The sequence below is a fragment of the Aethina tumida genome, chromosome 3 (assembly GCF_024364675.1).
Source record: "Aethina tumida isolate Nest 87 chromosome 3, icAetTumi1.1, whole genome shotgun sequence".
Classification (NCBI taxonomy): Eukaryota; Metazoa; Arthropoda; class Insecta; order Coleoptera; family Nitidulidae; genus Aethina; species Aethina tumida.
This window is the reverse complement of record NC_065437.1, coordinates 23,333,795-23,358,988: the sequence shown is the minus strand read 5'-3', so window position 1 is coordinate 23,358,988 and position 25,194 is coordinate 23,333,795. Positions and strand designations below refer to the sequence as shown.

General features: G+C 31.9%; 2 protein-coding genes across 3 annotated transcripts; one reads left to right on the top strand and one right to left on the bottom strand.

Moving 5' to 3' along the window:
* The first annotated feature begins 340 nt into the window (after positions 1–340).
* LOC109608681 (mediator of RNA polymerase II transcription subunit 14) lies at positions 341–6,517 on the top strand. 2 transcript variants are annotated; one of them, XM_049964548.1, is made up of 17 exons: positions 341–674; positions 733–865; positions 1,148–1,447; positions 1,501–1,874; positions 1,939–2,077; positions 2,136–2,277; positions 2,333–2,697; positions 2,759–3,133; positions 3,191–3,437; positions 3,510–3,653; positions 3,711–4,024; positions 4,079–4,379; positions 4,503–4,847; positions 4,965–5,362; positions 5,422–5,583; positions 5,661–5,930; positions 5,990–6,517. In XM_049964548.1, exons 1-17 carry the CDS (start codon positions 505–507, stop codon positions 6,353–6,355), a joined length of 4,545 nt encoding a protein of 1,514 aa, XP_049820505.1. In that variant the 5' UTR covers positions 341–504; the 3' UTR covers positions 6,356–6,517. The 2 variants fall into 2 exon arrangements, with proteins under 2 accessions (XP_049820505.1, XP_019880762.1); XM_020025203.2 differs by having other exon boundaries at positions 4,476–4,847.
* A 58-nt stretch (positions 6,518–6,575) lies between these two features.
* Positions 6,576–23,969, bottom strand: LOC109608646 (tetraspanin-18). The gene is made up of 7 exons (XM_020025154.2): positions 23,514–23,969; positions 18,524–18,611; positions 14,804–14,902; positions 10,448–10,576; positions 7,832–7,906; positions 7,300–7,584; positions 6,576–7,241 (listed from the first exon to the last, which is right to left on the bottom strand). The coding sequence occupies exons 2-7, from the start codon at positions 18,587–18,589 to the stop codon at positions 7,101–7,103; spliced, it is 795 nt and encodes a 264-aa protein (XP_019880713.1). The 5' UTR covers positions 18,590–18,611; positions 23,514–23,969; the 3' UTR covers positions 6,576–7,100.
* Between the last annotated feature and the right edge of the window lie 1,225 nt (positions 23,970–25,194).

The window sequence follows — 25,194 nt, the reverse complement described above, 5'->3', positions numbered from 1 at the left end:
AATTGGCCCCATCATATTTTATTCAACGATTACAATTATGTTTGTATAAAAAATTAATATTGTAAACTTTGAATAATTAAAACATTATAATAATATTAATATAATAGATATAAAACATAGGTTTAAAAATAATTTTTAATTCAAAAATTAATAATTTATATAAAAAGGTTAATTTTTAATAAAGTTACATCTACTAACTACGCTACACAATAAACTTCAGTATTTTTGATTTTATTTATTGTATTGGAAGTTAGAATTCAAATATCCCACCACCACATTGTTTGCCTCGTTAGTTACAAATTATTCCGCAAAAGCGCTCCCTTCAAATTTTTACGTTTGACATCCAAACATGTCAGTATTTGTGTGTCCACATAACCTGATGTGTTCTCTAGTGCCGTTTTAAATGTGAATTTACCGATACAGTTCCGTGAAATGGGACTGTCCACAAATTGATTCGCTTTCATTTAGGGGTGCGTGTCAATTCCGACGGAGCATAGTGGTGCAATGGCTCCTGTACCTTTGGAGGGTCTTCAGAACCCGGTTGCGAACGCCGTGGCGCAAGGCGGTCTCGGTGGTCCCCAAGAAGGTAACAGGGGCGGCATGATCTCATTAGCCATGCTAATTGATTTCATTGTACAAAGAACTTACCATGAGCTAACTGTACTGGCCGAACTGTAAGTCTCACTTAAAAACTTGTTGATGATGTGTGTAATTGAAAATTCTCTATTTTAGTTTACCAAGGAAAACTGACATGGAAAGGAAAATAGAAATTTATAACTTTTCAACAAGGACAAGGCAGTTGTTTGTTCGGCTACTAGCACTTGTCAAGTGGGCTAACAGTGCTTCCAAAGTGGAGAAGTCTGCGGTATGCCTGTAGAGAAATTCTTAGAATTCTACTTGTTATGAATCTGTGAAATAAATATGACAATATTTTGTTTACTTAGTGTTGGTAGATTAAGGAAATGGTTATTTAAGTATCCATATTGATAAAATCAAAACTTGCATTACTCATTTTAATACTTTTTTATAAACCTATGGTGACCAAAATCAATGTGTACTTTATTCCTTTTTGAACTAAACGTTCTCAGTAGGGCAAAACAAATAATCCAAATAAGAATGAAATTTATAAATTATTATATGTTTGTAGAGAATAATGGGTTTCCTGGATAAACAATCTCTTCTCTTTGTGGAAACCGCCGATATGTTGGCCCGTATGGCCCGTGAAACGCTAGTTCAGGCCCGCTTACCCAACTTCCACATTCCGGCGGCTGTGGAAGTACTGACTACAGGGACCTACGGTCGATTACCTGCATGCATTCGTGAAAAAATTGTTCCACCTGATCCCATAACGGCCGTTGAAAAGCGCAACACACTACTTAAACTCAATCAAGTCATTCAGAATAGGCTTGTATCCGGAAATTTGTTGCCCCAGATGAAAAACTGCAAGGTAAAGCAACACATGAACCCTGTTAAATTTATCTTAATTTAAAACGGTTACAGATAGAAAACGGCAGAGTGATATTTAACGTACAACATGAATTTGAGGTGTCGTTGACGGTGATGGGCGATGGACCCAATATACCGTGGCGACTACTCGAAATTGACATCCTTGTTGAAGATAAGGAAACGGGCGACGGCAAGGCACTGGTTCATTCGCTTCAAGTACAGTATATTCACCAGTTAATACAAAGCCGGCTCGTCGACAATTCTCAACCTCTGGCAGAAGTTTACAATTGCCTGCATTTCTTCTGTCAATCTCTACAGCTTGAGGTGCTTTATTCGCAGACCTTAAGGCTCATGCGTGACCGCCTCGATGATCACATTCACGTTGACGAGTACATACCCGGAAAATCTTTGACTGTGTCGTACTGGAGGTTTGTTTTTTGAATTGGATTGTTACGCAGTTTTGTTTTAATTGTCTCGTTCGCATATTTTTAGGGAGTTGACGATTAAAGGTAAAGAACTGGCCAACAAGGACTTAAGATCTGAATTAGGATATAGATTGACTGTACAAGTAGACGTTCATGATCCAGCTAGGCCTCTTGCTGTTTTACATGTACCATCTCTAGGGAATAAGGTAAACATTTTAATGGATAAATACATTGTGGAAATTAAACGTTTAATTATGTTTCCAGGAATGTGAGATAGCAGATAGAGCCATTCGTTCAGAAATACTCTCAATGGAACGATTATTGGTTCACACGATTTACGTCAGGACGAAAAGCCGTTTGACCGATATAAAGTTGGAGTTACAAGAAATGCTAAAAGATGTTGAATGTAATTATATACATATTTATTTCACTGGTACCATATTGTACAATATATTTTTTAGGTAACCTGCAGGGTTTGCCTGCGATTCTCTCCGTGGCGGTGCTACAGCCGTGTCTGCGCGCGGAACAACTGCTCATCACGGTGGACACGCACACCGGTATGCTGCAGTGTCACGTGCCGCAGTATGACCCGCCCCTCGTACCTGAACTGAACAACGCTTTGAACGGCGACCACTCGAAGTTGCCCATGCTGATCTCCGAACTGCGATTTTGGATCACGCAACGCCGCTGCGAAAAGACGTTGCAGCACCTTCCAGCTACAGCTTACGAACGGTTGCCACTCATGCACACGGCGGACCACGAAATCAATCACATTGGGAAGCACAGGATGTATGTACAACTGCACAGGCATCCTAATGTTGTGTTGGTGAGTTTATATCTGTTCATAAATTTGTTACTGTTTAAATTGAATTGTATTTTGTTCTTAGGTCATTGAATTTAAAGAAAAACCTAACAGCCCCTGTGAAATTGACTGCCTGTTTCACATAGTAGTGGTTCGCCATTCAAGCGTCGAGGAAAATCCTAATGACGAGTCAATCGAATCAGAAATACCTAAAGTTTATCTAAAAGTACAAACTGTCATCGAGTTCGACACATTCGTAGCAACTCACGGACCATTTACAAACGTTGATGGTTCATGCGACTCAGACCACACCGAACCGAACAGCCTGAAACGTAAAGGCGGTATTAAAGTAGAATCAGCCACCAGGAGATCCAAACAACCTGCATATTTCGTGTCGGAACTGGCTCACGTCGTGGCCATGTGTGACGAACGTTTACCTTATGTTTCCTTAGCAAAGGAGGTACGTAAATATACAACAAGTTTACACGTCCAACTAACGTGTTCTGCTTCGCTTCAGCTCACAAATCGGAACGTGTTCCATCAAGGTGTACAAGTTGAAGCCAATGCGACTGGATTGGTGCTCAAGTTTATTCAGTTGCCTCCGCCGACTGCAGAAATTGGCCAGTCTGCTGCTTGGCATGCGCTTCTGAAACGATTACTGTCCGCGTCCGTGCGGGTGCTCATCAAGGGCGTATTGAAGAGCTGGCTGGTGGAGTTTGTGTTCTACTCAACTCCTCTCAGCAGCACTCATCCTAAAGAACAAGGTACATTTGGTCCACAATTGATTTTTACTACACCTATAATTATATTTATTAATAAACTTCTTTATTTTGTAGGCTCTAGAAGACCAATATACTTTCAGTATGACATGGCAACTATTGATAACACATCGAAAACCGTGGATTCGTTACTTAATGATTGGAGTCAAATTGTTCATCTCTATACAATAGTCCATGATCTTAGTGAATATCTTAAAATAGGTTAGTTATTTTTTCTGAAACTGTAATTTATATCTAATTACTTTGTTAATATTTTAGATAAATACAGTTTTTTGGCAAACATGTTTTGCATAAAATCCTACAACTACAGCAAACTGATTCTTTGTTACGGTCCCGACAAAGGCGCTATGGTATCAGTAACTTGGAACAGCATTGAAAAAGTTTTTAAACTAGCATTTGGAGCAACGAATAATGCATTGAACGCTCACTCTATCGTACAGGAACAGCTTGAGTCGCACTTGAATGAACACAGGAATTTGGCACAAATTGTTCAGCTATTGCATGAGACTTATGAGCCATTGCTATCCATTAGTAAATTGCCTACAATTCCTCAATTAGGTGTACACAACACGGTATGTGAAACAAGTTTTTTTCAATGAATTGGTTACTTTACATTTGTTTTACAGAGACCTCAGGTTCCAGTGCAAACCTTCACCATCATGGCACAGTCTTGTAGTTTGATTAGACTTTCATATCAGGGCATGTATTGCTTGGAATTAAGAATATTGGGGTCAGGACTGGTCTCGCTGCGCGACGGTGCTTACAGTCGTTTTGACCGTAGCAACGTAGTAGACGTTTTCACTCCCACTCAAGGCTTAAAGACTTTTCTTAGCAAGTATGTAGATGAAAGTGCAGTATTTCGACGGAGGTCACAGTCCGAAGATGATAACCCCCCATCACCTATGGAGGTGGAAGGTAGTTTTTTGAGTGAGTATTATTCAGGGCCGTTTGTTAATTTAGTCAAGCACAAGAGCTGTATTATAATAAATATATTTTCTATTGTTAAAAAATTAATTGTTTTAGGCCAATTGCGGCCTCCTTCACCGACAGGTCCTCGCGATACTGGTCTTCGTTTCCACCACCCACCACAAACGCCACCGTCTGGATCGAACCCGCATACACCAGCCAGTCCACACACTGCTACTGGCGGCATGTCATCACACAATTTCGGCTCCAGTCCAGCGACAACGTTTAGTTTGGCGTCTCCGACTTCTTTAACTACAAACATCAACCCATCGCCAATGCCACACCCCAGTCCGGGATCGGGATTGGTGGCCAATTCACCGTTAAATCCACAACTAGCCAGTCCTGGAGGACTGCTGTCTAATTCAAGTCCGGGACCTGCGTCGACCAACATGCCGGGACATTCACCTGTTAGCAGCTACCTACCATCTGGTAAATAGATTATTTGATTGTTTGAACTCGTGTCCCGAGTACAATCAAGCTTAAAAATAACATTTAAATATTTAGTATAGTATTTTTAAGAGACTTTAACGAGAATTTAATATTTAGGCCACAACGACGGTAGTCCGTTCCCTTCACAGAGTATGGCATCTCCTGCGGCCTCAAATTGGCCAGGTTCCCCTGGAATGCCACGTCCCTCACCCGCCCGTCCTGGACAGTCGCCGGGTGGTGGTCCCGTCATGCACAGTCCACAATCGGCTTCCGCCGATTTGAAACAGGGAGGCGGAGGCGCAGCTGGCGTGGGCCACTTAGCACGCGTATTGCCCCAACGTTCATGGGCAGGCGCCGTTCCAACAGTTCTCACCCACGAAGCTCTCGAGACACTTTGCTGTCCTTCTCCACATCCGCAAGGTTTTCCGGGTCCTGAACTGGCACCGTTGGAACGGTTCCTGGGTTGCGTGTACATGCGCAGGCAGCTGCAGCGTTTCATTAACTCGGAGGCTTACGTAAGTGTTAAATGAAACTGTAATTTCAATCAGCAATTAACTTATAAATGTGTGTTTAGCTTACCGTCATTCAAAACACGGAGCCCGGCGTCATTCACTTTAAAGTGGGTGAAATATTCCAGTGCAGAATTGGTCTCAACACTCAACATCTGCAAAGTCTTCATTTGAAGATTACTCCACTACAGGATCACAAAGATGTGTGGTCTCAGGAAGATTTACAAGTAAGTAATACCGAGCTATAGGTTTAAATCATTATTTTTGACCTTAATATATAACTAAACTTTTTTCTTGTATTTAGATTCTGGAGAAATTCTTTGACACACGTGCGGCTACGCCTCCCTATAAACCAACGTCGATGTTTACTTTCTGCAACATGTTGAATGTACCGGTGAACGTTCTAAAAGATTTCATCCAAATCATGCGACTGGAACTGATGCCAGGTTTGGTACAGCAGCAAGGAATGAAGTGGTCAGTTCAGTGGATGCTGCGCATTCCGCCGTCTGCCACGCCCATCGTACCGACGGGTATGTCAGGCGTACTGGCAATACGTAACAAAATTCTCTTCTTCGTAAGTATTATTAATATTCTCTGAACGTAACCATAATTAATTTGCTAATTATGTTTCAGCTCCAAGTAAGCAGAATAGGAGTGCAGTATCCCGTAAACATGGAGCCTCCTTCGATTGTACTACCTTGTATCTACGACATAGGAACTAACGTAACGTCTCTAGCCGAGAAACGGGAGATGGGTTCGGTGCCCGCACTGCAAGCAGCCAGTCAGATATTGAAACAATTTGGTCACTTCCAGGCCAATTTGGCCGAGTGCTCGGTATTCCCGGCTATCAGGGAGATGTTGCTGAATCTGACGTTGCCTAGCGAGCCACAACAACAGAGCCCTGCCGCCCCCGTCCAACAGATACAGTCGCCAGCCATGCAGATGGCGCAGACGGGACAACCCGGGGGATACATGCCGATGATGATGGGTCCGCAATGAGAGTTGAGTTGTAAATATTTGGTATCAGATTAGATTGCAGGTCCGAACGAATTGTTGCGATTCTTGTTTTATAAATATTATTATTATTATTTAAAAGACGATTGGATCTGTCATCTTTGTGACATTGTAATTTAAATTAATAAAACAATTTTAATTACAAAATGAGGTTTTATTATTTATACTAGATCTTTCTCACATTCTGTTCAAAATGAAACACAACTTAACGTATAAAAGTTTATTGCAAAAATGTGTAAAATATCAAGGTGCTGGAAATTGGTACTGGCCTATTAACAATATTATTCAAAAGTTATTTGAAGTTATACAAAACATGAAAAGCAACTTGTATAATATTGTCAATTATATAAAGGCACATTCTTTAAATTTCTTACTTAATAATACTGTGATTTAAACTTTATATTATGTCTAGTCAACATTTAATAAACGAAATTTACATAAATACACATATAAAATCTAGTGGTTAACAAAACATTAAACTAAGGAGATTTTATTTTTTGATAAACAAATTATAACATACAGATGCTTCACTGAAGCAACGCTTTCCAAGTCTTTTATTCTTCGATTCACTTTTAAATTCGTTAAATATCATTAAAAAGATTTTAATGATCAATATAGAGCATACACTGAGATATGTATGGTATTTGAAGTGAGCAGTATATACAAAATATTGTACCTTACTCTAAACACGACTAGAATAACTGTTTTGTTCGAACATCGAATAACTTATCTACTTAGGACCATTAATCGATTTTGTTAGGCAAAATGCGAAGAATATTCCAATGATCTCTATCAATCCCAGACCGACGCAAGTGAAGATAACGATATTGAGATTTGACATGATCAAATTTACTACAGTCTGGAAACAACCCTAAAAATAAAGAATGTGTTTTAGTTTTCTGTATAATATTAACAAAAAAATAACTTACCTTTTTATAATACGAATTGACATCATTTGGTGAGGTTGTGCAAGTAGAGGCCAACGGCTTGAACTTGAGCGGATCTCCTTCTAGAACGCAGCAAGACTCAGGAATTACTTTGCCTTCCCTGGCAAATATTTCATTTTTCTGATAATCCGTGTAATCATCGACTCCACAACATTGCAACCCGGCCTGTAGATGGTCCCAGGATAAAGTAACTGCATTGCCACTCTCGGATCCCGTGTAGTATTTGCTGATTGTCGTCTTCAGAAGATTTTTGGTCTCCTCTTCAGCCTAAGTTCAAAGAAAATATTAAATTCACATGTTGGCAACCAATTTAACCACCTAGAGCCAGTTTTTCAAGGTATTGTTACAGTAAATGAGTCTGGTGTGAATCAACTACATTTTTTAAATTTGGGTATAATTGTTCAAGGTTGAACGTGGGAAATATTTATACTGGATATTTTTCACGTTTTATGAATGATGCTTTTTAATAAATTCAACGTTATTCTTATTAAAAAGAGCAATAATTAATAATTACCTTAGATTTGTAGCCGATAGCCAATCCAGCAGCCGTAATTTCCAGGATCAAGATGACCAGGAGTAAAATACCATACTGTAATAAATAAAGAATTATATCAATAAAAAATAAATATAGAAATATAATAGGAAGAAGGTGACATTTTATAATTACAGATATAACTAACATATCTGAATTAAATTTAAATGATTCAATTTTGGAAATTCCATAAATTTAATTTGTTATTCTCCCTAGTAACAATTGTATTTGTGTGTTAAATTTATTTTATCGAAGTCAATAAGAAATTAATTAATATCCGGTTTAAAACATTTAACAAATTGTTATATAATTCAAACATAATTAATCATTCTGGTAGGTGGAAACCTTGATATCAAGGGTGGAACTTTGAAAACACCTTCAGACTTCACCTGTTTTATATCATAGGCCTACGAGAGTGGCTATTGTATAACATATTCCGTTGTTATTTAATACAGTTTATGTAACGACAATTATCGATGCAGTTTTTGTGTTCGAACGAAATACGAAACCAACGCTTTAATTACTTGGTTGAGGTGAAATTGTTGAACGCTTCCTGGATTGTGTTTGCATGGATTTATTGCATTGTGAACGTAAATCATTATGGATTTAATAAAGCCAGCCCCAGTTTATAACCTGTATGAAGCAGGTCGTACCAAAGCCAATCCGTCAACAAGCGTACCGGTATATTATGTTTAATGTTTTATTTTATGGAGGATAATTTGACAAAATAAAAGTGGCAAACTATGAGAAAGTCGACAATGAACGCCTTCAGTTTTATGATACGAATTATGTCCGCGGGTTCTATAAACTCAAGACAGAGACTTTCAAGACAAACATGTACATACATTTGTAAATATATTAAGTAAATTATTCGTTAATAACATGAAAAAATTTTTGGGATCTTGGAACAACAGTATGTGGTCTTGCGTTGTATTTGGAAGTATAATACCTTTTCAATTAATTAAAAAAGCTATTTGAAAAAAGCATAGTTAGAAAGAACATAAATGAATTTAATAATATTCAGCCAGTAATCTGTGATTTAAAAATATCCTTGCGAAATGCAAACTGAACATTTTTTAATTGTTTTGTAATACCACAACTGGAGCACATGTTTGAATAATTTGACGTAATTATGTAAAACTGAACGCTCCACCTATAAATCGAAACCACAATTCCAATTTTTATTAAATATTTATCAATTGAATCCGCCCACGGATTCCGCAACAATAACAATTTAATTATCCAACAGCGTTTAATTTACACATACATAAGCATGATGCTATCCTTACACTGTACACCCAAGTAAATAAAACAAAACTGCGGTTATTTTAAAATGAAACAACGGATGATTTTATATTCGCACCTCTCACGCCGAGCACCAACGTATCTAAATAATAACAGCTTTTAAATTGGTTGTAACCTTTTATATTAATAGATACAATTAAAGCATCCTATCGCATGATTTATTTTTCACGTTCAAATATTGCATTCTTCTCATGAAGACACAGATATTCTAGTTGATTTTAAATTTTTTAGTGTAACTATTTTTAGAAAACTGACAAAAAAGATTGCGAAATTTTTCAAAGCTATTACGAAAAGCAGAAACTTTAAACTCGAGATATTTATAAAAATATCTAAATCACAATATTTTTAAAAATACTTACAATAGTGGCCATAGTTAAAACAGCTAATTAAAATATATAAAGAATATGAGCTGTAATATTTGAATTGAATGCCAGTACCTATAATATTTATTGTTGTAACTTGTCAATCTAATTTTATATTTTAAAAGATTGCCTAGTTTTTATATTTTTCAATTTCCAGACATTATTCCTATAGAAAACATGGAAGATGACGCGTATAACCAAATTCGACATAAAAATTTTAAAAATTTAAATGAACTCATCACATTAATTCAATAAGCTTGAAAGAGAATAGACTTGTCGCATATTCGCAAATTATAAAACACAAAGGGTATTATATAAAGTATAAAATTAAATTTAACTCCAGCTCAATTCAGAAAAATATTTATAATATTATAATGAATAAGAAAATAGTACTTTTTATAATACTGTATAAAACAACAACAGTAGATTAATAGTAGTTTAATAGTCACATTAAATAAAAGAAGTAGGGCTAAAATATCTAAAAAGTTGCTATTACAATGACCACTACTGTACACCACATAATTAATGGATCAACTTAATGTGAAATATTTCGAAATAATTACTTTGTTTTTTATTTTTTGATGGTTTTGCCTCTTCTCCCTTTTCAAAACAAAATTTTTAACAACAACATATTAAGAAAACTTAAAATTTATTGTATATAATTAAGCACATCATAAAATGTAATGAGAGAAGTTACCTAATCCTCGTTTAATGAATTCCCGGAAATGCGTTAATTTGTCGTCTGTTGAAAAATTAACGTCGGCGCCTTCTTAGTAATGACAATGAGTAATGTTATTAACAAAAGGTTTCGCATTTCCACTAAATAATTGTATATTTATGAATTCATGACCATTAATAATATTTATAAAATACTTCGACATAAGTAAAATATATATTTAATCGATTTTATAATCTCTATCATCAAACCTACCGTGGTCAACATGCATTGACTCTCCCTCAAGGCTCCGCAGTATCCCAGGAAACTGACGATGAACATAAATCCACCAATTGCGATCATCACATAGGAGACTTGTTCTATTACGCCAGGCTGAGTAAATTGCTGAAAAATATTTGAAACTACAAATATCGATAATTTAAATATTTACTATTTATACCAATTTATTATTACATTTTATTAGAATAATTCAGGGTGATGCGGATCATAAAAATGATTTTTTATATAAATGGTTTTACCAACGCATAAACTAAAAGAGATTGATTTTCATTACACCTCCGAAATTGGCTTACCAGGGTTTGAAATGTTTGAAATTAAATATTGACTGAAAATTGTTAATAAATGCATAAAATAGAACAGGGGCTCAAATCATTTTCATCTAATCGTAGTATTTATTATTCACTCTTGTTGTTTATTTTGGATTTCACCGCAAGCAATATGATAAACCCAAGACCACAATTTTGTCATTAGCAAGCAATCTTCTAGGAAAGTTTCATTCAAATTTTGTCATTGCCGACGTGTTTGATGAGCATCGAACAAGACAAAGCCATAAAACTGATCGGACCCAATTCAAATGGAGCGACATTTAATAAACGCCGAACGACCATTCTAAAAGCGTCAAATGACATCAGTGCCATTAGTGCGGGTCAAACGTCGAATTGACCTGTCCCAACTGCAGTACAGTTACTTTATCTGTGACGATGATATGTAAGAAGGAATCGGAACAAATTAATGGAAATGAAATTGAACCTAACCCACTTCCCAAAGCGATTCGGTTCGTGGGAGCTTTCTAACACGTAGGGTCGTGCAGTGGTAATTTTAGAGTTTTTAAAAATTAAATGCCAAATATTTCTGGTCGACTGATTAGCCGATAGGGGGACAATAACAAAAATTAACAATGTGAAAGTTAACGCATTATTATTATTATTATAGCTTTATTAATTTTCAAACAATAAGTTACCAACTTTCTTGTATCTTAAAACATACATAAAATAAGATTTACTGCGAGAGATTCAATTTGAAATAAAAAGCTACAGATAAGGACAAATTAAATTAACTTATTCTGGGAACAATAGCCGCAGTTATAAATGGATGTGTGTGCGCTGTTCAAAGGAATGATAGGCACAATTAAGTTAATCAGTTTATTTCACTTATTGTTTTTTAATGGTAGCGTACATTGTATTTACAACAATAGTTTTGAAATTCATTTTTCGATACAGTGATCACAAATTAACTAAATCACATATATTTATATAAGATAAAGTATATCTTTTTACGTTAAGATTTTAATTTAAGTTTGTTAAGTTTCTTCATTAGTTTTCCAAATACATTGTTCCAAGAAATTAACATTATTATTAATTATATTATTAACATAACCATAATAATTGATTATTTTTCTGAAATATAAAAGCATAAACTATTTGTATTTTTACATAATTGGATATTTCCATCTCTATTTTGAATTACAGCCTCTCATTATTTATACTCAAAATCAATGCCTGAATTTCGTTTTAACAGTTTTCTAAGTTCTTGGGACGGTTTGGATGGTCCCTTCAATGTCTCATAAGCATGTCTCAGATATGAGATTAAGGTCTGAATTGGGGACTAAAGCTTTACAAACCGAAAGAAGATAATTTTGAACCACATTAGCAACAGCATTATCCTGCGTTATAGAACAATTTAGACCAATATAAAGAGCATAAAGTACTAAGTTCTTATTGGAACACCCTCTAAGTTTTCTAATTGAGACTGTAACATTCTTGTAATTGTTGATAAATTGTTATGTTACAGTTGAAAGCCTCATAAAATGATCTTGAGCAGGAGTGCCTTGATGTTCTGACGTAGTGATCAATTGCCTACAACCGTTGCAACATTGGGGAAATTGCTGATTTGACTTACCAAACCTGGATATCCCGGGGAAACTCCAACCTTTACTTATATTCATATACAACATGTTATTTACTTTGTTGGGATTTTTTAATTTAAAAATAATAGATGGTGCATTATGTCTTTTAATTAATTGTCATAGTTTAATTAAGGCTATTTAAGGCTTGTTTTATTCAAAAGTTAATAATCGAAATACTAGTCAAATTTAAGATTTTACTTTCGATTTAGTACTTTTACTCTTTGAGTAAAATTTAAATTTAAATTATGACAAATTTTGTTGTATTTAAAGGGAGTACCTCGTGTCATACTTACGTACTTCGTATCTCTCAAAGTCACCAATTTTGTTAAAGAAAAATAGATTTCTATAGAAATTATTAATTAAAACGAAAAAAAGAAACTTAAACTCGACCACTCATGTTTAGGTTAACACTTATTCATAAGAGTTTACTTTAAAATGCAAATTATGAAGTGAATTTGTCAATGAGTTGTACATTATGATTAATTAATTAAAAAGCAAGAAATCATTATAAGAATAAAATTTTGTATTTGAAAAAAGTGCTTTATCATAATTCAATGTGATTAATACTGAAATTTATTGTTCACCATTATATTCCCCCTTTATTGAAACTAACCCCCCAGTAAGTTGTGTTGAAGAAAAGACCAACCAATAAAACTTTTCCCCACACGGCCGCAATCTCTCCATTTCTTTATTCAAATTTATGCACACACGTCCAGTCAAGACCAATTAAACCACTTTATCGTCAAGCAATCAGTCTCCTAGTAAATAATGCAAGCGCCTCGCTCACGTGCAAGTATGTACCTGTTCGGCCACGTGGCTCGCCTCTGTGTTTCAATTCAACCCTCGTGGTGCCGGGGGTTCAACAACCCCGTATACAACTAGTGCATTGTGGTATCGAACTCCTTTTTCAATATTCACTGCATCGTAAAACTAGTTCTACAGTCATCAGAATTTTATTGTATAGTGGGTCATTAAAGTATTAGTAGAACATGCCCACCTAATAGCAGGACATTTGTGGACGTTTCAACATGAAAATTGTAAATTAGAGGTGTAATTTCTATTCGTTTATTATTTAACTATGCATTGTACAAATAGGGTCTGGACACGTTCAGTTTTAGAATAATTTGTGTTTTTGTAAACATAATTTTATGGTTTCGGAGCAACGATACACATTATGTCACATATAATGAACCAATAAAAAATTTATATTAATATAAAACCACGACTTCCTCGTTATTTCTCATATATCAATTATTATCAAACAACCCAATTAAAACATTTTATGCATTAAAGTCAATTATTTATTCACCATTTGAGCAAACTATTAAAATAAAGCAATTCCAAACACATGGAAGAAGTGTTTTGTGCACGCAAAAGGAACCAACCAATTTCAGTTTCAGGAAATTGTTAAAAATTGATTCGTATAATTTTATGCGTCACGGGATCATATCTCGTATCTAGTGCGCCTTATATTTAAATGCAATAATTAATTCGTGGCTCGGGGAATCTGAAATATATTATTTTTTTAATTATTGTTATTCGACCAGTAGAATTGGACGCGGTTGAGAATCGCCAGGAAGTGTGTACTTGTTCATCAATGAAGAACGAGAACGTTTAAAAAAATCACGATATTGTTTATGTTTGTGTTTAGCATACTCATTAAATGAATGGATTTGGGTACAAGTAATTAGCACACTTGGACAAATGATGTTTTAGGTCATTTGTGTTTGTTCTGCCTTGTTTTATGGTTTTAAATGTTTGAATATCTAAGTATATTGCTTTTCATTGTCTAACAACATAATATAAATGATTTAGTGAATTATTCGTCTTTTGTAATATGTAATCAACTGTTCAATTCATAATTGAAAAAAGGATGTTTGGCAAACTCTTTGTTTCATTACGTTTCAATAAAGGTTAATTACATTTAAGTAATATTCCCATTATTTGTTGAAATATAATTATTAATGTCACAATTTGATTTGTGCCGTTATACTAAATTAAATAAATTATAATTTATTTAATGAATATGTTCATATTCTCCGTCCTTTTTAATAAACGTGTTCAAATTCTTGTCCCCATTTTGGTTTTTTAATATTCAAGTCGAAATTAAAAATGTTTTTAATATATTTAAAATATTAATTTTTTCATAAAATATAAATTTTATGAAAAATCAACTTCAAATTCTATTCCCTTAATTTTCAATAACTTTTGATCTTGCGCAATTTTCAATTTCTAAAATACCCTAAAAAAGAAAGGATTAATTTTTAAGAAACTGCATCATGCCTCTGAATTTTTAAGAAATATCGAAAGATTTTTAATTATTTTTTAAACTAATAGGAAAATTTAGGTTTTCAACAAGTAAACTTCAAAATTATACTATTAAAAATCAAAATATTAACTTAACTATATTTAAAATAAAGACTTACCTGAATGTCTTCACTCGGAACAATCTTGCTCAATCCAATGAATGAGCTCTTGTCGACTGCCAGCCATGTACCAATAGCAAGGACCAACGAACCGGCCAGCTGTAACAAATTTTTAATTCGATTTTATTTATTGTGACCACTGAATTCATATCAAATTAAGAATTGGTTGAGGTCGATACAAAAACCCAACCCAATTATCTACAATATGTGGTTAAACAACTGTTTTAACGTTCGTAAATATCGACCAAAGAAAATTATCTATAAAATTACTGTAAAAAACTAAAATTACATTCGGTTTCTTTTTAATTATTAAAAGTGGGGTCAGGGACACGATTTAAAAATTGATTTATAATAATGGAACACTGTTCTTTTTATTGAAATAACCATAAAAATATATTTAATGTCACATTTGTCTAATTTAGACAATAAATATGTCATAATCTAATGCGTCCACCAAACTACTATCTAGTTTATATTTATTACAGGGTGAGGAATATAAGTGTCACAATATTTAAGGGGATGCAGACAGTATAAAAATATGAGGAAATATATAAACTAACATAGGTAAATGACTTTCTTCCATTTCAAAAATTTTTTTTATCTTTTGGTTTTATGGTATCCTAGACAACATTATTTAATCGTGGATAACTGTAATCTGGTTGAACAAAACAATGCTTTCTCTTTTATTCAGTTCATTTTGTTAAAGTAAGTACTGTGGTTGTCCAGGATACCCAGACAAACATGAAAAAGAGATTTTTACAGAAAAACATCATTAATTTACTTATTCTATTAATTAACCAAAAAAATCAAAAGATCTAGAATATTTTGACAAAAAGAAAGTAATACTTGCACATTAGTTATAATTGCAATAGTTTTTAATAAAACATTTTAATCGAATCACATAATTAGGTACACGGTGCTCATGTTGCATTGTGCTGACGCATAAATAAATAAAATATTTTACGATTGTGAACTTCCTATTTGGGACAATGCATCAATAACAAAGTACCTAACAACTAGGTTACTGTGTGATTGATTTTTTCAGACAAATTACCCGCTAAAACCCATTAAACCATGGCCGCGTGCACAACGAATTGAAACACATTTCACAACGATTTTCACCATCTTTTCACGCCTCGCGTTCGCGGGTGTCCGAACTGTAAACAATTCGAGATGTAATCTGCGAGCGGTCACGGGTGCGCACACTGGATAATTTGGAAACGGGCACCGAAGAAGCCAATTTAAATGCCGTACAGTACTTCCTGTTAGCACAATACGCAAACTTCTGATTTAAATAGAAAGTGACATGCGAAACGAATGCAGTTACGCAATTGATTTGCCGAACTGGATCAAATTTTGTTGGAGTTTGGTGTTAACGTTTATTTTTTTGATTTCAACCCTCGAGCACCTCGGTTCCCAAGTGATGGCGTGAGTCAGTACACCTGGCCATAATGATTATTGAATGGGCTTTTCTGGTGCAATGCACTTCGTGATGAAAATGAGCTAAAGATCCATTATAATTTATCATTTACGAATTAATGAAAGTGATTGTTTAAGGCTATAAGTGCTAAACTGCTTTTCTAGGTTTCATCCATCCATATTTGAAGTAAATTTTAATGAATATGTACTTTACTTATACTTATTTTTTCCTTATTGCTGGTTTATATAAAATTCAACTTAATTGATAGAAAAAAGTGTAAGAAATATAATTAATTCAATGGAAATTAATGAAATAGAAATTAAATGAAAATACTCCCTTAACATGTTTTATTTCGTCTATTGAATTCATCATCTTTTAAAACGGATATACAGTAGTGGGCATAATTACAGGAGCAAAATTATAAAAAAAGAATATTATAAAGTGTTAATGTTAAATTAAATAATACAGATTAATTTTGAAAGGGCTTTTAATGATTAAAAGTTGCTATATTTATGTCAATTCAGAAAAATATATGTAACATTTCATAGAATAAGAATATAGGTAACATTTTAAAAAGTTGCTACAATAATCACACTACTGTATATAACACTACATAAAAATTTATATGGTGAAACAGTTTAATTCTAAGTACCTCTATATTCACTACTGACGTCATAAATCAACATTTTAATAAGCACTACTCATATTCTCAGAAATTTCTGATACTTTGTTCCATGATTTAGTTGATCAGAAAAAATAAGTGAAGATATTCCACATATTCATAGCAGCAAAAAACATTTGATTTAATAAGAGAAAAGTGTTGATGACCTCAAAAATAATTTGACATCCGAAGACATTGAGACACTTGGCTTTGGGAGAAAGGATTGATATAACACAGGAACAACTAATCCAATAAACATTAGAGAGTGATATTAAAAATGTAGAAAAATCTTCAGTGTCAGAGCATGATGTAAATGTAGAGAAAGTCAATCATGCAGATGCTCCCAAAGCATTCTCGTTAATTATGCAATGAGCTGGGGAGAATGATCTCCCCATCGAAGTCGAAGATGCTTCTGAGGGGCGCACTCAAAAAAGTGCTTACAAAATAATAGAAACATTAATCACTATTTCTATTTTATCTAAAGTAAAAAATGTACTTTAAAGGTCTAAAATATTCTAATGTAAATCCAATAATATTGTCCGAACGTACACCAAATGATATTTGCCTTGATTATTGAAATTTTACTGATTTTTTTATAAAATTTGATAATGAAGGTTGCTAAATTAAACAGAGAACATGATTTTTAAAATACTTTTAATATTAATCAATTTTTCCTAATTTTTAAATAATATTATATCGAATGGATAATACAGAAAACAACAGAATTAAGAATGTATTTCCAAATTCAATGAATCATACCGAATAAGAAACAATAGTTTTAATTAGTAAATGGAAATTTTATATTTATTAGCGCATATTTGTTTAAAATGCATTAATCGATTTAATATTATTAATTATGAAAAATTAACTTAGCTGCAATGTTTTGATGAATATTTAATAATTCGGCATAATTGCTTGCCATACATTTTTAATGAAAACATGATATTTCAATCCCAATAATAAAGTTATAATGTTCCTCACTGATAATAAATGTTAAATGTTTTTTAATGCATACATTTAAATTTGCATTAAAAGTTTCAGAAAACCCAATATTGACATATAAAAACGACTTACACAATGAACTCGTATGAACAGTTTTAACCTCTTCCATCAAGCCGGAAGTCATAATATGCTTCCTTTCCTTTAGACATCTTGCATCTCGTCTAACAATAGCACGTGTCTTATTATTAATAAGTTGACATTTTCGGTCGAAATTTATAAGTGGATGCCATCATCCGAATTTAGAAATCAGTAAAAGTATTCGGGTGCATTCAACCTTGACACTAACCCATTTGTTATACTTTGCCTGTTCGCGGTTACAGAAACAAAAGTGACTTGTCTATTTGATGAAAATGTCGAGTAATATTCACATCGTCTTAACTGTACCGCATATCTCCGGTAATTTTTATTTGTTTAATTCACCGCTCCGTCATCGCGTTTTGTGTTCGAAACAACCGTTACGTGCGTTTTGTTTTGGCCGTTTTCTAATTTGACCCAGACATTTATGTCTATTTTAATCGGTGGGAATTTCAGGGTTATTTTAGTATATACGAAGAGTTAGTTTATCACTGCAACGAACGTAAGCCCAAGTAGATTGATTCTATATGCAAGATTAATTGTAAGATGCTGGCGTACTTACAAATATCAGGAAGTTGAAGCCGCACAATATATATTTTGCTAAACACGAACCACAATCGTAAACCATTTTGAAGGGTGAAGGATCAAATCTGAAACAAAAAATAAATAGGATTAGTTGAAAGCGGTGAAAATCAATTTAAAAACAAGTACATCACAGCTGAATTATAAATGATATACCTGGAATTGAACTTTATAATTTACTTTTTCGGGAAAATGAAATAAATTACCTTTTTGGTAGTAACTGTATTCAAGGACGCAATTTAAGTGTGTAATTCAATTAAATTATTAGGCAGACTGTAGGAGACATTTATCAAGAAATTGACATTCGACTACTAGAATAATGACTAGTCGGCCACTTAATATAAAATTATTAAATGCAAAATGTCACAGATGCATTATTCATTTTCAAGAAGAAAATATTTTTTAACCATGCATCATACATATATAATCATTTTTATTCATAATTTATACACAACATAATTTTAGATAATAATTTGATTATTAACTACCAGAACGCTTTAATATAATATTTATTACATAAAATTTTATATGTATTATAATTATAAAGTATCTTTATATACTAATCATATAAAACATTTCAAGATTTAATTTATACAATTTACATAATTTTGGGGGAAAAAAATATCTGCATATTTTTGTGTACTTTTTCCCAAGACTCTGAAAAATGTTCTTTTTACATTTTGTTGATTACAAGAATTAAACTTTTTGTTTTGAAACATATATAACCAATTTTTACTATGTTTATTTTAATAAAAATGTACAAAGAGTCCTAAACATTAATAAGAATATTTTATTATAACCATCATCTTTATAATCATGTTTTACCGTTTAACATTTAGTTGCTTACAAAATTTAATTTGCTTATTAACAAGGATGGTTGTCTACACGAATTAAACTTTTAGATCCTCATTTGAAAACGATTTCCTTATATTTTCGTGTTTTGAAACATACATAACCAATTTATATTATGAAAATGTCTGTACTAATATTATCAAAATATTTTATTTTCACCATTCGAACATGTTTTGACTTTTACTTTTAGTTACTTAAAAAGATTGAATTTATTCACACTTTTACATCTTCACTTAAAAATAATTTCTGTATATTTTCGTTTTTTTGAAACATAAATAACTAATTTATATTAAGACTATTTTTATAAAAAAGTATAGAGTCCTAAATATTAACAAGCATATTTTATTCTAACGATATGAACCATGTTTCTAACATTGTTTTATTATTAAGAATTAATTTACTGAAACTTTTACCTCTTAATTTAAAAACGATTTCTGCATATTTTCATGTTTTCAAATATACGTAATCAACACCTTTTGTCGCTTTATATTAAGTTACTTACAAAATTTAATTTACTGAAATTATGTTATATTTTCATTTGAAAATAATTTTTGCGTATATATTTTAAACATGTATAACCAATTTACATTAAGATTGTTTTTATTAAAAAGTACAAAGACCTATATATTAACAAGAATATTATAACCATGTAAAACATGTTTATAACGATGTTTTGCCGTTTTACATTTAGTTGCTTATAAGAATTCTGCACTTTTTTGTATTTTGAAATAAAAATGACACAAATACAAGAGTTTTAAATTTACTACCTTAATCTGAAAACCATTTCGGGACATTTTTTTTAATCACAAACAACAAATTTATATTATGAATATTTTTATATGAAAGATGTTTCATACATCGACATGTCTTGTCGCTTTACATTTACTTGTTTACAATAATTAATTTACTTTTCCACCTTGATTTGAAAACGGTTTATGCACATTGCCATGTTTTAAAACATAAATAACCTATTTATATTGCGTACGTTCTTGTAGGAAACATAGAGGAGGACAAAAATTAACAACAATACATAACCATGAAAAAGTTGTTTATAACTATAATCTTTAGCATGTTACATTTATTTGCTAACAAAAATTAATTTACAAATCCGTTTTCTGAATATTTTATTGCTTTTAAGCATAAATAATCAACTTATAACATGAATAGTTTTAAAAAAGGTACAATAGTATCAATAAACTGACCATTGGTATGACTATAATAAAACATGCATGCAACAAACATGTAGAATTATAAAATGTAAATTAAACGACAGCATATCAGTTAATTTGGTCGCAGTTACTTCCCCCCATAAATGAAGTGAATATGCAACGTTCAAGCCCACAAGAGGATCGCATAATGCAATTACATCTGATCGAAGATACACGTGTATGACTGCATACAGCGTTTCCGTTATCTACGCAGTACAGCTCCTCTTTGTTATTCATACCTTGTTAGCAAATGAAAATAAAAAAATTAATAGTACGTGTCTAAAAACAATCCTAAAAGGAAGCGTCACCATAAAATATCAATTGAATGTCGGCAGCAAAATTATGAAAGAATTACAAACATTTTAAGCAAAATTTGAATTTTTCAAACGATTTGTAACTGTGTTAAAATTTCAAATAGTCAAAAATGAATATTCATGTTACTGTGCACGCTCTAAATATTTATTCATTATTTTTTTTAGCACTAAATTAATTGTCTTTGCACATTAATATTATTATTAAATCGTGGTTGCAGTTAATTGCCCTTGTGATTAGTGAAAGTTCAGAAATCGTACAATTTCATGGAAAAATATTGATAAATCCACTAAAAATTTGCAAAATACACTTGATGATTCAAACAAAACAAATTTCTAATGCATATTATTTAAACCGCAAGTGTACGGAAACAACGATGTGGTGCATTTTTAATTATTGTTACTAATCAACTCGGATCTCTTATAACACGACATGTATTATTATTTTCATTCGTCGTTGTCTGTAACGATCGTATAAATACACCAAATTATACCTTAAATTATTCAAAAACAAAAAAAAAACACAGTTTAAAGCAATATATGGTTTAGAAATCGAAAATAAGCTTTCAAACACAAACTCTAAAGTAAAATAACAATGGAAGTAAGTGAAAGTTACTGTAAAATCTAAAAACATTTTCTTACAATATTATAATAATTTCAAGGTGTATGTCAATTTGACGATTGTTCAATTTATAGTTCTAACATCGTTTCTTTTCATCTATCGATTTCCATTTAATAGCTTTTTATGAATAATTCCAGACTGTCCAAGTAACCCCGAAACTTTCTCACGACGACGCACAATTAAATCGGTATGCCAAGAAAAAAACCCACACTACCAACCCCGTACGACTCCGGCATGCCGGAGCACCACCTGCTCGAAAACCATGCCACAGACACAGCATCCGGACCTGACGAAGAATGCGGCGACGTTTTTTATGCGGCCCGAGAAGTTTTCCAACAGGTGATGCTCAAGTGGCCGCCGGCGGACCGAAATGCATTTATAATTTCGTAAAGCCACGGTTTACGTGACCGAGACTACTAATGATACAGTTTCTGTCAGATTCTTTCTCGGGAGGTTTTTTCGTTTTTCAGGCTGGAAAAACTAGAACGTGGCATTTAAGTTTATGTCGAAAAATTTATGAAAGCGGTGTTTAAAATTTGATATGCTGGATTGCTTAAATATTAATAAATACCTAAAAATATCAGAACTATATTTGGAATAAGCAATACGTAGAAAGTGTCACAGACACAATTTTATCCATATTTAATTGTGCCTCCTATGAATAAAATAGTAAATATCTAATTAATTTCTTAAGAAAATTTTCTATTATTTCCAATTAGGATCTAAGAATTAATTTATAATAATATACACCAAAATAGTGCAGTGCAGTAAAATTTACCAGATTTTAGTAATATCACCAAATTAATTATATTAATAACTTTCATTGAGCCACAAAATGTGATAATTTGGACTTCAAAAAGTAAATTTACAGGTTTGTTGCCATAAAATAATTTTAATTTTTATTAGTTTCAATTTGAATCTAAGAATCAAGTTTAATAATACACCAAAATAGTACAACGCAGCAAATTTTTCTTGTATTACCAGTCTTTTGTGTAATTAGTTTCTAATCAAACAATGTTTATGACCATATAAATAATTAATCCAATTTTATTATGTTAACAACTTGCATTGAGCCGCCGTGATAATTTGGAATTCCGAAAGTAAATTTACAGGTTTATTGCCATAAAATAATTTGAATTTACTATATTTCCAATTTGGGTCTAAGAATCAAATTTAAACTATAATAATATACATCAAAATAGTACAACAGTATTGTCAATCTTTTGTGTAATTATCTTCTAATCTAACAATGTTTATACCCATATAAATAATTAATCATCATTTTTATTAAGTTAACAACTTACATTGAGTCACAGAATGTAATAATTTGGAATTCATAAAGTAAATTTACAGGTTTATTGCCATTAAATAATTTGAATGGTAACAAGTAAACATGAATTATATTATAAACACAATTTAAGCACTCTTTAAGAGTATTCTATATTTATAAACTTGTAAAATAATAAATTAGCTTGTTATGCATCTTGTTGCTATAATGATAAATGTCAGTATAATATTATAATTAAGTAATTTATAAAAATATAATTATTAGAAGAGTAATTATTTATTAAATTAAATTTATTGAATTTCTTTTGAGAACTTATTTAGAAAATTTATGTGGTTTACACTGATAAGCTGATAAATCATTAAAAATACGACATAACTTCTTGATATTATTTAGTGTACTAATCAACTTTCATTTTGTAAACAAGATTAGTGCTACAAAATTATTAACAAAAATAAGTTTCAGAAATACATCTTTTTTATCCACTCAAATGTTTGCTATTTTAGTAATAAATTAACCAGATTGTCACTAATGTTTCTTACCAAATTACATGGTAACCTTATCAAAAAAACGCTGATTAAGTACGTGAATGTACAAGTCAAATATTTATTCAATTTTAATCCCACTCTCAGAACGTCATACCACACAGATAATTTAATAAACAAACAAACAAACAAACAATGTTTACCCACCATCTATAAAATAATCCTCTGGATGCAACGATGTGGAGATCGGAATCCCCAGATCACTAGCCGAAACCAAACAACGTACGCGGCAACGAAAACCAGAGAGGGAGAAGATGTTGAAAGCGGTATAAAGCAGCCACACGCACCGACCAACGACACCGAATGAACTGAATGGAAATCGTGCGATTCTTCGCGACGGGATGCACTCTTTGGGACGGAGAAGGGACGGCGAACAAGTGTGGGGCCCTCACGCCCGGTGGGGAGAAGGACGACGACAACTGTACTCTACCTGTTGCTTTTGTTGCAAGTGTACGTAACGTGCTCTTCTAAAGGGAACCATAAAAACTAATTCCCGAAGTTTAGCTTTTCAATTTTTTAATGTTTTTGACAATTACTAATAATAAAAAAGAATATTCTAATTTAATGATTAGTTTTTTAAATAATTTATTTATATGTATGAAATTATTTATGTTGTTCGTGAAATACATGTCAACGCAATTTTAAATATATATGATTTGATTTAGATAACAGTACCTATAAGGTTTATTATTTATTCTCTTATTATTGTATCCACTATACAACTTATCACTCTAATTTTATTCTTTAATAAATTGCTTACTTTTTTATGTTAATGTTAAATTAAATAACACAGATTTAATTATTAAAATTCATCATTTCAACTTTAAAGTTACTGTATTTATATCCATCTCAATTCAGAAACATATACGTAACATTCTACAGAATAAGAATATAGTAGTTTAATACTGTTTAAAACAACAACAATAAATTGATTTTATTTTAACAGTTCACATAAATAAAAGAGTTATGGGTAAAATAAGTAAGAAGTTGGTATAATAATCACTGTATATATACAGAACATTCTTATTAATATAATAAACATATTTATTTATTTTATTTACCTAATATAACAACTTCAGTTTAAAATAAATAATGATAATAAATGACATACGAAAATGGATTCACGGTGTAACTCCAGACATTAATTTCTTAAAAAATGATATTATAATATTGAATTTATGCAAATTTTATATGTATTATTGTAAATGTCTTAAATAAAATTACCATGTTAGGTAATATTGCAATTTAGGTAGATATAAAGAACCACTCGTAACCATGCTCTCTAGTTTAAAATTTAAACTTTAAATACACTATGTCAATTTAAAGCAACGTTGTCACTTTTAAATTATGATTTATTTTTTGACATCAATTTATTAATAGTATTTCATGACAAATTCATATTACTTACCCAATTACTTAGGATTGAATTTGAACTCATTAAAACGAAATGTATTATTAAAAATTATTTAATTTAATATGGAGTGAAATATAATATAATGAACATGTTCAACATGAACATAAGATTAATTTAAATAAAGGACATAGAAAATAAATAAGATAATAAATAAACAAAATCCAAAATCGTGTTCCCAAAACTACAATTTTGAAAATCCTATGACAAGCCTTATAAATAAAATACAATTTCAATTGGTTAGTAAGAGAACTTGCTGCCGCATTTACGGTGAAAATTTTGTTTAATATATGTTTGAATTTTTTAACAAATATTACAGAATTTTCTGTGTTAGTTATTTTAAATTATAAGAATACTAATTTACAATATGCTAAAATCCAAATACATGGTGTATTGAAAATATAATAATACTAACCA